The 13,464-nt window shown below is 32.7% G+C and overlaps 1 protein-coding gene across 1 annotated transcript in view; it reads left to right on the top strand.

The window, feature by feature from the left end:
* Window positions 1-11,955, top strand: part of LOC119840332 (opsin, ultraviolet-sensitive) — a 28,110-nt gene extending 16,155 nt beyond the window's left edge. The window contains exons 2-3 of the mRNA XM_038366891.1: window positions 9,273-9,403; window positions 10,680-11,955. Coding sequence (XP_038222819.1) covers window positions 9,273-9,403; window positions 10,680-11,692 — 1,144 coding nt within the window. The 3' untranslated portion in view covers window positions 11,693-11,955. The remainder of the gene's footprint in view (window positions 1-9,272; window positions 9,404-10,679) is intronic.
* The last annotated feature ends 1,509 nt before the right edge of the window (window positions 11,956-13,464 follow it).

The following is a 13,464-nucleotide window of genomic DNA, read 5'->3' as shown; positions in this document are numbered from 1 at the left end:
GGCCAGGCGCATAATTAGAGCGGCAAAGGAGTTAGACTAGACTTAGTAATACACCGAACAATAATTCAAAGAAATGTTTTATATCTCGCATGCATCACTCAAATTTCAACCATCCATTCTTTTCTCTATCTAAATTGACTTCCCGGAAACATTTCTGGACTTTTTCATTTCATGTAAACGTAGAACAAAAGCCGGCTATATGTACAACAAATAAAGCAAAACTCAATTAACAATTTATACGCTCATGAAGTTCCGAACTAAAATTAAACAAAACATAAATGAATCAACTTACTTTCTGTAACGTTTCAAACACGTGAACACAATACAAAAGTACTAAATTAAAGCTTTCATTACTACAGGCATTCAGCATAGACCTTTGAGCATGAGTGTTGCCAGGGGGTGGTTTTGAGGTTCAACCCCCCGAAATGTTAAAATTTTAGCATTTATGTGTGAGCGACCTGCTTATTTAGCCTTCACTGATCCACTGCTCCATAAAATTTTACCATAAATCCTTGCGGAAGCTTTTTTTGAGTTACAAGGGTTATTTTATAAACATGTAGTAATTTCACTTAATATGTGTGGGGTGCAGTACCTTCCCTGGTGCAAACTGGCCCCTCTGGTACCGAAGCATGTTCGACACAAACATTCACTCGGAATTTCTTCTTTCAATAAATATTCCAAAGCGCAATGTTTTTAAATGTTAGTCAAAAAAGTACACCGTTTAGCATCAATGAGGAACGAAAGTAGTCTAAGTTTTAATTAGTATTCAGCTCAGAAACATACCTCTTTTTAATCAAATCCAATCTGTAATTCGGATGTGTCCCAGAGACATTTTTAATCAAGTTAAACGTATCAATAATGTTGGTTAGTGTTTTGAGTTGTCTGGAACTTAATAAGTAATGAAACTACATTTGACTCTTTTAATGAATAACATAACTTAAATTCTAAATACAAATAGCTAATCTATATCTAAAAAATTTGCGGGTCATTATTCCTAACCAAACTCCACACTAGTTTGATCGATTTTTATGATCTTTTTTTTTGTTGTATATAGGTAGATCTATTAATAGACTGGGGTTATAGCAGACAAATGTTAAGTAAGACAGCTAGTTTTTAATACGCATGTTTTTTCTTATTATATCATTATATGTACTTCTTATATTCTTTGATGTCGTATTTCTGGTCCGCTTCGGTTGATATTTGGTACAGAGATAGTTTGAGACCTGAGAAAGGACATGAACACACAGAGACAGACAGACAGACAGACAGACGTACATTCGCATTTATGATATTAGTAGATATGATTAGACATTAATACTTTTGCCGCCATTCAAAGATACTCGTTTTACTTCTGATTTAGTGATATTGGGCAAACAAAACCGTTTACCTTTAAACCAGTACGCATTTGGGGTGATTTGAAAGGTTTTAAACGTGATCCGATATAAATCGTTCCCCTTCTCACTGACTTACCTTGTTATAGGTGTAATTTGCTCAACAAGCACTTTCTTTATTCGAGCGCGGGATTATACTGTGTGAATTCATGTTTTATTCAAGTTTAGGTAAATGATATTTAGAACAACTAAGGTTCTGAAATAACATTAACAACCGAAATTCATAGATATTGTGATACATAAAACACATCTTTAATAATTGCTTGTTTGAAAGCTTGTTTGAAGAATCTGTTTGTTTGAACGCGCTAATCTCAGGAATGCCTGTGCCGATTTTAAAAATTCTTCCGTGGATATGTAATATGTACACGAACTTTGAGGCCTATAGGCCATACATATATATAGACGACGAGCGAAGCCGGGACGGACCATTACTGAACATTAACTCCATATATACCTAAGTTGTGTGTATAGGCTATTCTTAACTTTATTGAATTCTAAATTAACTTTCTGTAGAACAGAAGAATTAATTTTCTATAATTATGTTTACAGAGAGTTAATTCTTGCAATAACAAATTCCAAACAATAAAAAATTCAAAGAAATATCTAACATAAACGTTAAATAAATTATTATATACACTCTAGTACCTACTTCTAAAATAAAATCGAATAATTTATCAGTTTTCCTACAAATTGGATTCGATTGAAGCGGCGAATAAGGGCGGAAAGCTTGTTAGAATTAATAAAAGATCGTCAGATTATGTTCCCGTAAGTAAATTGGGATTTATATGTATTTGATTCTAATTTTATAGTTCTGTCTCAATAGTGTTCTTGGTGAAGTGGTAGATCCTATCCTATAGTAATCTAAGGCAGAATTTTACAACTGTTTTTATTTATGGATGTCATTTTGATAACTTATGTCTACACTCTATGTCCTTACCACATTTCTAGTGATAACCACGAGTTCATATTATGTCAAAATCCGTCTAGCAATTTAGTCTATAGGGCGTGCCAAAGAAATAATGCACGCTGCACATACATAGTTACATACGTGCATACAAACTCTCGAAAACATTACCCTCTTTCCGACACCATCATCACATGGATATTTATTAAAACACGTAATATTCCGGCCCAATATATAGAACATTATGCAGGCCAATGCCGAAGATGACCTCATTGCAAAATATTTAAAATAGATAACAGACATGTTTATAACACGCAGTTGTTTTTGCACCTTCGTATTTTTGAAAATTTGCTATTTAAAAATAAGTCATATTGTATCCGCAGAAAGGTTGAAAAGTAAAAAGACGAAAGATGTGAATCACGAAACAGTAATTCCTCGATAAAGATCTACGTACGTGCAGTCTTTGCAACGTAACTTTAACATCGAAAATTTATTTCGTTACAAAATTTAATTACATTAATCATCGAATCTTTATTACATAACCAATAAATTTTATCCGATGAACCTCATGTTACGTTACATTACCCACCGTCTCCCACAAAAAAATAATATCCCCCCCTCCTCCTAACAAATAACGCCCCCTAAGAGGAAGTTACATACGAAAACAAAACAAAAGTTTTCCGATAGGTATATATCGGACAAACTTGCAGTAATTGCGGCGTGGTTAATACTTCATTGCGACGGGCTCCATACCGACGCATCGTCAATGTGACTTACTGTTCTCTTACTAGAATATAAATACGTCTTACGCTAAATACGTCTTAGCCTCTTTTTTAAATCTGACTATACTACGACTTTCTAATATAGTTATATTATTCTTTAAGAGACAAAGCGTTTATAATAAGAATTTTTGTATTGTTAAAACGTCATCTTGCAGGATAACTAAGTAACTGTATGTTATATATGTTCAATACGTTCAAAATAAGTATCACTACATAGTACCTATATAGCAAAGTCGCTTCCCGCGTCCCTATCTATGCTTAGATCTTTAAAACTACACATCGGATATTGATATTTTTTTTAATAGATCAGAGTCAAGAGGATGGATTATGTGAAATAATAAACTATGTAATACCTATCAATTTAGATTGTGCGAAACCACGGGCAAAAGCCTAATAAATTAAGGCATCTTAAAGAGCTGAAATTGACGCACCCACAGATACAATCAACGATGCAACAGCCTTGGCTTGAAGAAAATATTGACAAAAGAATGAAAATGCTTGCCCTGTGTTAGTATGCTCTTCGTTTCGTTAAAATAAATTGGAGATAACTTAATGTTTCTTTTCTATTTTTTCAACGCAGCATTATGTATTCAACACTATCAAATTAGCAGTTAGCACATATCCTGAACGATCACAGTACTTTTTTATTTTTTCTTTCATTAATGCAGTAGATATTTAAGTCGCTTTTAACTCATGTAACAGTAAATTAAATTAAAATTAGTAACATTTTAAATACTATATTTTGAAAATATGTTTCTCGTATAACAGTCGTAATAATTGTACTGTACAACCTTTTCTTTACCAAAGACATGAATTCATTTTAATAATTAAAGATACTGTTTCACACGAAACATAGTTAAAGTTCATGTACAAATATCTATTTATGAACAACGTTACGGCACGTTACGGCTTGTAGTAATCGCTAGAAGTCACTCTAAATAACAATATTTCAACTAATTATAATTAAATTAAAACAAATATATTTGAGACCATTTGAGGTCGCTTGAGGTTTTTTTAAACATATATGTATGATGTAGAAACAAACATATGTATTATTTTTTGCAATTTTTAAATCGTTACTAATTGAAAGTTTTATTCAATCTTATATGCGTGTCCATTTTATCACAAGGAATATAAAGTTGGCTAAAATGTCTAGATTTCTTTTCAAACTACTACTATTTCTCTGTCTATATCAATGTAATTGCATTCGCTGTGACGTTAATCTTTATTCTATCTAGATCATTTGTCTTTATTGCCTGCGAACGCAGACTAGTCTATTTCTAGTGTTTGATCGAATAATAAACTACAACAGAGTTGCATTCTTACTTATCACGATTTGCTTAGTGATAATCAGACAATAACACAATTCTTATTTATGTTTTGGCCATCATTTGCAAAGATAGTATTTATTTTTATTATTAAAAGATATGTAATGTTTAAAATAGTGGTGGCTCCGTGGGTAGAACCTCGGACTTCAAAATCTTAGACTTCGATAAGTCGGAGTTCGAGACCGGGCGAGCGTGCAGGAAATAAATTGATTTTTCAATATCTGCAGATGTGGATAACATCGTCACTGCTTAAAACGGTGAAAGAAAATATCGTGAGGAAACCGGCATGTCCAGGAATCAAAAGTTCGACGACATGTGACATCTGCCAACCCACACTTGGCCAGCGTGGTGGATTATGGCCTGAACCCTCATAGGAGGTCTGTGTCCCAGCAGTAGGAACATATATGGGCTGATGATGATAATGATGATGATGATGTAATTTTTCAAAGCAAAAAGAAAATTAAACAATCCTATACTAATTCCTCGTATCTCGTATAAATTCGTAAAGCAAGAAAAAGAAAATTTATAATAATAAAACAAGATGCGTGATACAAAATTTAACAAAACACAATAAACAACATTTCACAATAGACATCGCATGCAGCTAACTGTTCATGACCTGTCCAAAGATATCCATCGCTTTGATCTTTTGAAATTTCGCAACAACTAAACAAAAAACTAAATGACCTTCAAATGTTCATAACTAAACCAAATTTAAGTAGGAACATACGGAATCCACCGGCTTTTAAACTAAAAATAGAATTATAAAAAATCTTCCTTTTTGGAAACGGATGAAATTGTATATGTAATATAAAGAAATTCGTAGTATTTCCCATATTAAAGCTTCCTCTTTAAATTTGTTAACACCCACGTGAAAATGTAATATTACACAACAATAACCAGATGTCGGGCATTGTTATGAAAGTTCAAATTGCGTTCTGTTATATAAAACGTACGATTATCCAGATAAACATAGCGCATTCAGAAGCTCCGAAATACCTTCTGTCCTTCAAAACAGAACGTTAGTAATGATAAAAAGAGAAAAGCTGGGTAACGTTTTTTGTTGTTGTTTGTTTACGTACAGACCGTTCGTTTGTTTAATTGCTTTCTTGGTGAACGAAGAGGCGTGAAAAGCAGCTCAAAATATGTTTATGTCAATATAAACTACTATTAAAAAGAGAAGAGAAAAGAGAAGAGAAATTCTTCTTCACTTAGTGCCATAGGTTATATTGAATGTAGCACGGTCGAAGCCGGGGCAGATCGCTAGTGTATAATTTTTATTAACAATAAATTAAACCGCCCTCCAACTCTCATAACTAGACCAAATCTAAAGAGAACACGGTAGGTGACAGCTTTAAAAAAGAAGAATCATCTATCGGCTCACCCACTAGAAAGCTAAGCGGTAACAAATCCCAAAAATAAGGCGAATCAATAACCTCCTTCTTGTTGAAAACGATTGATAAAACGGTATCACTGCAAAATATATACGAGACTTCCATCCGTCATGAACAAAAAATTCTCTCATCGACTCATTTTTTTGTCATCGGGCTGCAACCATTCCGCTGTGTATTTATGTCTGGACAACTAAATAGTTTGTTTATTACGCGAACGAATAGATTGGCGAGTACATGAATCGAGCTTTAGAATAATATCTGGAACCGGATGATGTAAATACAGATGCGAGTGGAAGATTTAGTAAAAGTCTAGATAGATGTTAATTATATAAGTATAATATTAGCTTGATCTGGTTCTGCCTGAGATTGTGATAAAAAATGCTGTATTAATAAATATATATATCACTTAAGAATAAAGTATACCTAAATAAGCTATCGAGTGATGTAGGAAGTATCAATATGAGTCTAATTTTACGAGCTTATTTGAGCTTATTGGGAGCGCTTTACTCAGAATAACTACTATCCACTACTATTATTCTGTGCTAGCTAGCTACTACCTACGAGCTTTCCGCACGCGGTTTGGCCCGCGTTGTCAAAAGTCAGTCTCATATTTCCTCGCATAGTTTCCCCTGGGATTTCCAAGATAAAACCCGACGTCGTTTTGATCTCAAGCTATTTTTAATCCTTTCTTTATACATTACCCCTTAGAGCGGGCAACGCGTTCGCAGACTACCTCTCACTACCTCTGCGAATGTTCACGGGTGGTGATGGTCGCCTAATATCAGGCGACCCAACAGCTCAGTAACCCGTTATGAGATCAAAAAAACTAATATAAGTATTTACTTAAATATAATTACTATTCCATAACCATAAATTGTAATTAAAAAGGAGGTCCCCTATGATATATAATTTCCTTACTACCTAGCATTCCTTCAACCTTGTCTTCACATTACGATTTGCAATATCCTAACTAACAAATACTTTATGTTTGAGGAAAATAAACAATCTGGTGCAGGAAACAACACAAACATTAGGTACGATCCCATATTATGATTCTGTTCACCTCATTCCGTGTATTCAACCGACGTCCCAAAATCGGGAGGATCTCGAAACGACTGATTTAGAAATAAATGCACTCAAAGATAAAGGAAAAGCAGAAACGTTTACCCCAGTTAAAACACATATATAAATTATTAGGCTAAATTTCTAAATTGCAACGTTATTAATTCAAACTAAGAACTTTATTTATTTTAATTAGTAATACAATAGTACCGTTGTTATATTTCATACGAAACAATAAAACCTCGATACAAATCTTCTCATTAAAACCTCGTCACCTGGCGACGCACATAACTTTAACTATCTCTATGAACCCTTTAGCATTTTTCGAATGACTACACGATGATCAAGCTATAAAAAAACGGAAATAAGACTTTATTTGTACATTTCTGTTACAAACTACACAAAGAAAAAATGGTACGCGTTATTTCAACATCACTGAATTAAGAGGTCACCTGCCTATTTATTTCCCGCGCTTTTCCGTTAAGTGATTGTCGAGAACACTCCACATTATCCTTCGAAGAAATCCTTGAAATAAATCCACAAATAAATGATTTAATCAACATGAGTAAACCCTAAAGTCTTTCTTTAGTATGATAAAGCATTTATGACTGAATTCCCTAGGCCCAATCCATTCTTTCATCCCTTAATTTATACGTTACGACTCGGTATCGCTTTTTCAATATCAAAAATAAAAGAGATTGAGAAGTTAAAGAAACAATTTATACTGATACCGAATATAATGTAAAAATCTTACTATATTTACTAATATTACAGACAGGAAAGCGTGGTTGGTTGCCTTTCTTTTCCGTCACAATGGCGTGATTTAATAATATTATTATAATTATTGGTATTTTTACCGCGATGAAACATCTCATTCTTACGGGAAATTGCTGACCGCGTGGGGCAATCTGTGGTGGAAAGCTAGTTACAAAAAAAAAATACAAATTTCCTCCGGTAATAAATCTCGATAGTTATTTATAGCAAAGTTTTTAAATAATGTCAATTTAAATTACATTACAATTACATATTGACCAGTTGAAGACGGATCTGTGACACAGGATATATTTAAAAAAATAATAATTAATTATCAAGACACTGGCAAATAGTAGTAGTAATAATTTCTTTCTTCTTGCCAAGAATAAAGAAATAAAAAATATATATTGACAAGGAAAAGACAGTTTAGTCATGGATACATATTATTCTATTTTTAAATTTAGTTATTTTTCTTTTGCATTGCTATTGCTAATTTTAGCTGGGTTTGTGAAGTTTTTAGATCAACCTACGCTTATTTCATTTATACAAGACAGAACATGTAAATTAACAAAAGTATGTTATTTAGAAGCTGGAACTGAATAGACTATTTTTAATTTTCGTTTACAGATACACCGAAATTAATGATTTGAATTAAAGCGCTTTATTAAGACTTATAAAATCGTACCTGTATCAATGATATTTAAGAAAAAAGTGGTTATCTGTATAGGTGGTAGGTATCAAACATTTTTTTTATACTTAAAATAAAAATATTTAAATTACCAGTGTTTAAATGTAATATTTGTCTGTGTGAGCAAAATTAAAAACAATTCCTTTAGGTATCAAAACATCGCGATAAAGTAGAAAAAAGAAACTACCTAGTTGTAATTCCGTTTTGATAAAATGTAAAAATACAAAGGGAAGACTAAGGTTGTCTTCACCATAACAAATCAATCGACTAAGCGGATATTATTGTAATGTATATGGATGCTCCAATAAACATCGATTGTACATCACAACCCAGGATATAGGAATATGTACTATTGGATGTCTTTAAATTTGAGATGAAACGTATGATGTGTGACTGTGACTTCAAAGAATGAATGTATCTGAGAATGTAAGGCAATATCTCGTATAACGAGTTTTTGGATTCATATTGTGAGGAATCGTGTGGACAATAACTGTAAATTGAATATTTTAGTAAATTAAAGGTTTTGAGATTGGAAACTTTTTTATAATTGTGATCACATATCTTACAATTTATCTAAGTGAAACTGTTAAATTGTAAAATGGTGTTCTACTTTCGTTATGTGGTCTAATCTGCAATTGTGACGTCTAAGCGTTTTCATTAGAGCTTAACAAGATGTAAAACAATTTCGCAATCTATACTAATATTATAAAGCTGAAGAGTTTGTTTGTTTGAACGAACTAATCTCAGGAACTACTTGACTTGGTCCGATTTGAAAAATTCTTCAGTGTTAGATAGCCCATTTATTGAGGAAGTCTGTAGGCTATAAATGTACCACGGGCGAAGCCAGGGCGGACCACAATGCTTTATGAGTTTTCGCTCAATGAAGATTTCGGTCTTTAAGCGAAACATTTTATATGAATTATGTATAATTGTTAATGATTCTTAAAATAATTTATTTATATTGTTCTAGATGCAGATCTCTTCGTACCCCAGGCAATATTTTGGTGGCGAATCTTGCCCTCAGCGACTTCATAATGCTGGCAAAGACGCCGATATTTATTTTTAATTCCTTTAACCTCGGCCCAGCGCTAGGAAAAACAGGTAATTGCTAATTGGCAAACATTTAAGACTGAAAAAATCAAACTCAAATATAATTAAAAAAAAATTATAAACATACTTTTTACACATTTAGATACCTACACTTAATATTTATAATGTACCTTACTCAAATCAACATAATTTGAAGTTATACCTATTTGTGTAATATAGGTTCTTATAGTATTCATATAATATGTTATTTATGACTGAATTTTCAATCCTAGGTTTCATATATTCATCGAATAATAAACAATAATTTCAAAAAAGTGTTGATAGCACTTTTTTAGACATTTCACGTCATGTGATATTTTAAACTATTGTGTAATACTTTTAGCAATTGCTAAATCGGCCATTAAATATCTTAGCTATCCATAATATATACTAATATTATAAAGTTGAAGAGTTTGTTTGTTTTAACGCACTAATCTCAGGAACTACTGGACCGATTTCAAAAATTGTTTCATTGTTAGATAGCCCCTTTATTGAGGAAAGCTATATGTACCACGGACGAAGCTGAGAGGGCCACTACTTATAAATATGTACCGAGTTTCTTGCTAGCAAAATTTACGTCGTTCAACCTACCGAAATCCAAGCAATGTAAATGTAGGCTTGGGCTTGATTAAATTGGAATGGGAATAAAAATATAAAAAGACATGTTACATTCATACCTTATAAAAAAGTTTATCATAGAAGTAGTTATGCTCTAGTTTCCCGCCACGGGAACCGCCACGGAATCAATTTTAACATATTGCGGGATGTGTAATTTCCCACAAGACCTTTATGTTAGCGAATTATTGTATAATTTCAAAGACTGTGTTCGAATAATTTACAACTCTAGGAAGTATAATAAGATTGTTTTGATTAATTTCTTTAACATTATTTTTATGAACTTTGACGTTATCCTTAATTTATAATGTTATTCAGTAAGGTCAAGTTCGACATAAATTATATTTGTAAGGTTCTTCTCGCCAACTTCTGTGCCAAGGACTTCCTTGAAAGGGCGGCGAATGAGGTTGGGAGTGACCCAGGCATCCATACTCAAAAGATAATAAAAAATGTAACGAACTTCCACCGCCGGAGTCCTTATCTTTTAAGTTCCCATAAAGAAAATTTGGAGACATTTCAAACAAGCAAATTAGTTTTATTTATCGTGTACGAAACAGATTTCTTTAATTTCTTTAATTAATTTTTCATTTATTATTCTAAAATAAATGTTATATTAATTTATAGCAATTTAATGTATTTGCATTTTTTAATTCATATCATCTATATTGAACAGGTTGCGTTATCTATGGTTTTGTGGGAGGCTTAAGCGGCACCACGTCCATCGCTACGCTAACTGCTATCGCCCTCGACCGCTACTGGGCCGTCGTCCACCCCCTGGAGCCCCTCCGAGCCCTCACAGCCATCCGAGCCCGCTTATTCGCTGTCGGCGCCTGGATCTACGCAGGGATATTTTCTATCATACCCGCTCTCGATATAGGTTATGGACATTACGTGCCCGAAGGTTACCTCACCAGTTGCAGCTTCGACTACCTCACAGACGAACTGCCCCCTCGATACTTCATATTTGTTTTCTTCTGCGCCGCCTGGCTCGGCCCCCTCTGCATCATCTGCTTCTGCTATACAAGAATCCTTCGCATCGTCGTTGGCAACAGAAATATGAATAGCAAAAATCAAGAAGAGAGGATGTCCTCTCGCCACGTTAAGGAGCAAACGAAACGCAAAGCCGAGATTAAACTAGCTGGTCTTGTTATTGCCGTTATTGCCCTGTTCTTTATATCCTGGACACCATACGCTATTGTTACTCTTTTAGGTATATTTGGCCTTAAAGATGCTATTACACCAGCCATTTCCATGATACCGGCTTTATTCTGCAAAACAGCTGCTTGTATTGATCCATTTATTTACATCATTACACATCCCAAGTTCCGGAAGGAATTGCAAAAGATGCTGTTTAAAGACAAATCTAGAAGAATGGATGGAACGTTTAAAAGCGTAGGATATTCTGTGGAAGCTAGCAAAATGCATAGAATGAGTAAAGACCTCAGCGACACGGATGTAGAGGTCATCGAAATGAGAGACATTCCATATCATAACGAGGCGAAGGGTAACGCTGTGCAGACAGTCTCGTGTAAAATATCACAAAGACAGAATTCTCAGAAATCATTAGGGAGTGTGAGCATGAAAAGTTTTGAAGAGGATGTGGTTAGTCCCCCATCTTGGTACACAAAACCTCAATTTTCCAAGTCAAGAAGTTTCAGCCGAAAGTCTACAAAGAGCTCGTGTTAATTACATGTATTGATGTTATAATATAGAGATAATAGTTGAGCAAATTCGTTTTGATTATTACTTTTCTGAGTAAGTAATCACGGACTTCATGATATAGATTTTAATAGATAAATACCAATAAGTATGAAAGTGTAGTTGTAGAAAGATATATTTTTTTATGTATGGAAACATACGAAGCACGATCTCACTCGTCATTTATTTTCGCTATAAAAAATAACAATTAAATTAACATTTAATTTCACAAAACTTTTTTATGCTTTTGATAAGGCACGCAAAATTAACATTTTTGCGTCTTCTTTTCTTTTAGATTAAAAATTACTTTAATTTATTAATTCACTTCATGTTTATATAGCAGGCAACATTTTTACTTCATTTATTAAAAAATATTTTGTTAAGAAGTATACTAATAGTCAAAGAGGTTAAAATTGAAAATAGCTTTTATATACATTTGATGTTCTCTTAAAAAAACACCTTACGTTTATAAAAATTGTATCATGATTGTTTAGTCCTTAGATATACATAAGTATATAGAGTACATACGGAATTTTACTGGAAATAATGTATAATAGAGAATTTTATTCGCAAACATTGCTCTGTACAGAACATTTTGAGAAAATAAAGCTTTAAATTGTGTTAAGACCTATGTAAGTTATTCAGTATTCCAATGCATGATTTGATGCCATATGATTTATTTCTATTTATGCTTAATGTTCAATATCTATGTCAGACATCAAAAATAACTTTTTATATATTTAAATATCTGTAGACCGATATAACTACTAATATTACCAGTTAAGGTGCTTTAGGGTAAACTAGCGATGACCAAAGTTGAATAATGCAAATTAAATGCATGGCTATTGATAGGTGTAATAAATGATGAATTTGAAATAGCAAAGTGATCTTAATATCAAATGATGATCGGAGACATACAGGATTTTACCCTAGTGCACCTGTGAGAAATTTATTTATTATTATATTCATTATAAAACTATAGTCCCAAAGAATAATGCGTGACAATGAAAATATCTACAATGTTTGAAGTTATATTAGTTCATTGTATTATAATATCAAAATCTTATAAATGTTATATGATATTACTTCTTCTATAAAAATGTTACCCTCTTAATTCAATTTAGAGACTCGTCTATTTTTCTGGACATGTATAAATAGAAGTTTTATTTAAACGCCGTCTTTTATTTCAACCTGGGTTTAAAAAACCATGTCTAAGAAAACAACTAGGAAATGACACCTAGAATCTTTCTCAGAAAATGACTTGTTTCAACTGATCAGAAATATGTATTGACTATGGAGCCATTGAAGATTTCTTAACGACTAGCGAATTTTGTAATGAAACATGCAAGCAACTTGAAGTGATTTCTTAAAGGAATAAGTAAAAGGTATTCACACTTAATAAATCAATCGGTATAAAGAAACACAATGCATGTACCCTTTGAAATTATGGTTTAGTGTTTGATAGCGCATTGATCCAGGATTATATTATGCCAAAGGATTGAAAAAATTCCTTCATTTGAATTTTTGTCACCAAAAAAAGTGGAAACGATGTAACTTTTTTTATTTTCAATAAGTAGAATATAATAATAATAAAACCGGCAGACTTACTAAACGCAAAATATATTATTGTGAACCATTATAAGTTACACTACTTTACATATCAGTTACTACCACATATTCATACATATAATTACATATTCATTACGGCACATTTGAGTGAGAAAAAAACTTATTTAATTACAGTAATTATTTTAATTCAA

This window comes from Zerene cesonia, chromosome 6, assembly GCF_012273895.1.
Source record: "Zerene cesonia ecotype Mississippi chromosome 6, Zerene_cesonia_1.1, whole genome shotgun sequence".
NCBI classification, from domain to species: Eukaryota; Metazoa; Arthropoda; class Insecta; order Lepidoptera; family Pieridae; genus Zerene; species Zerene cesonia.
This window is presented reverse-complemented; position numbering and strand designations above follow the sequence as displayed.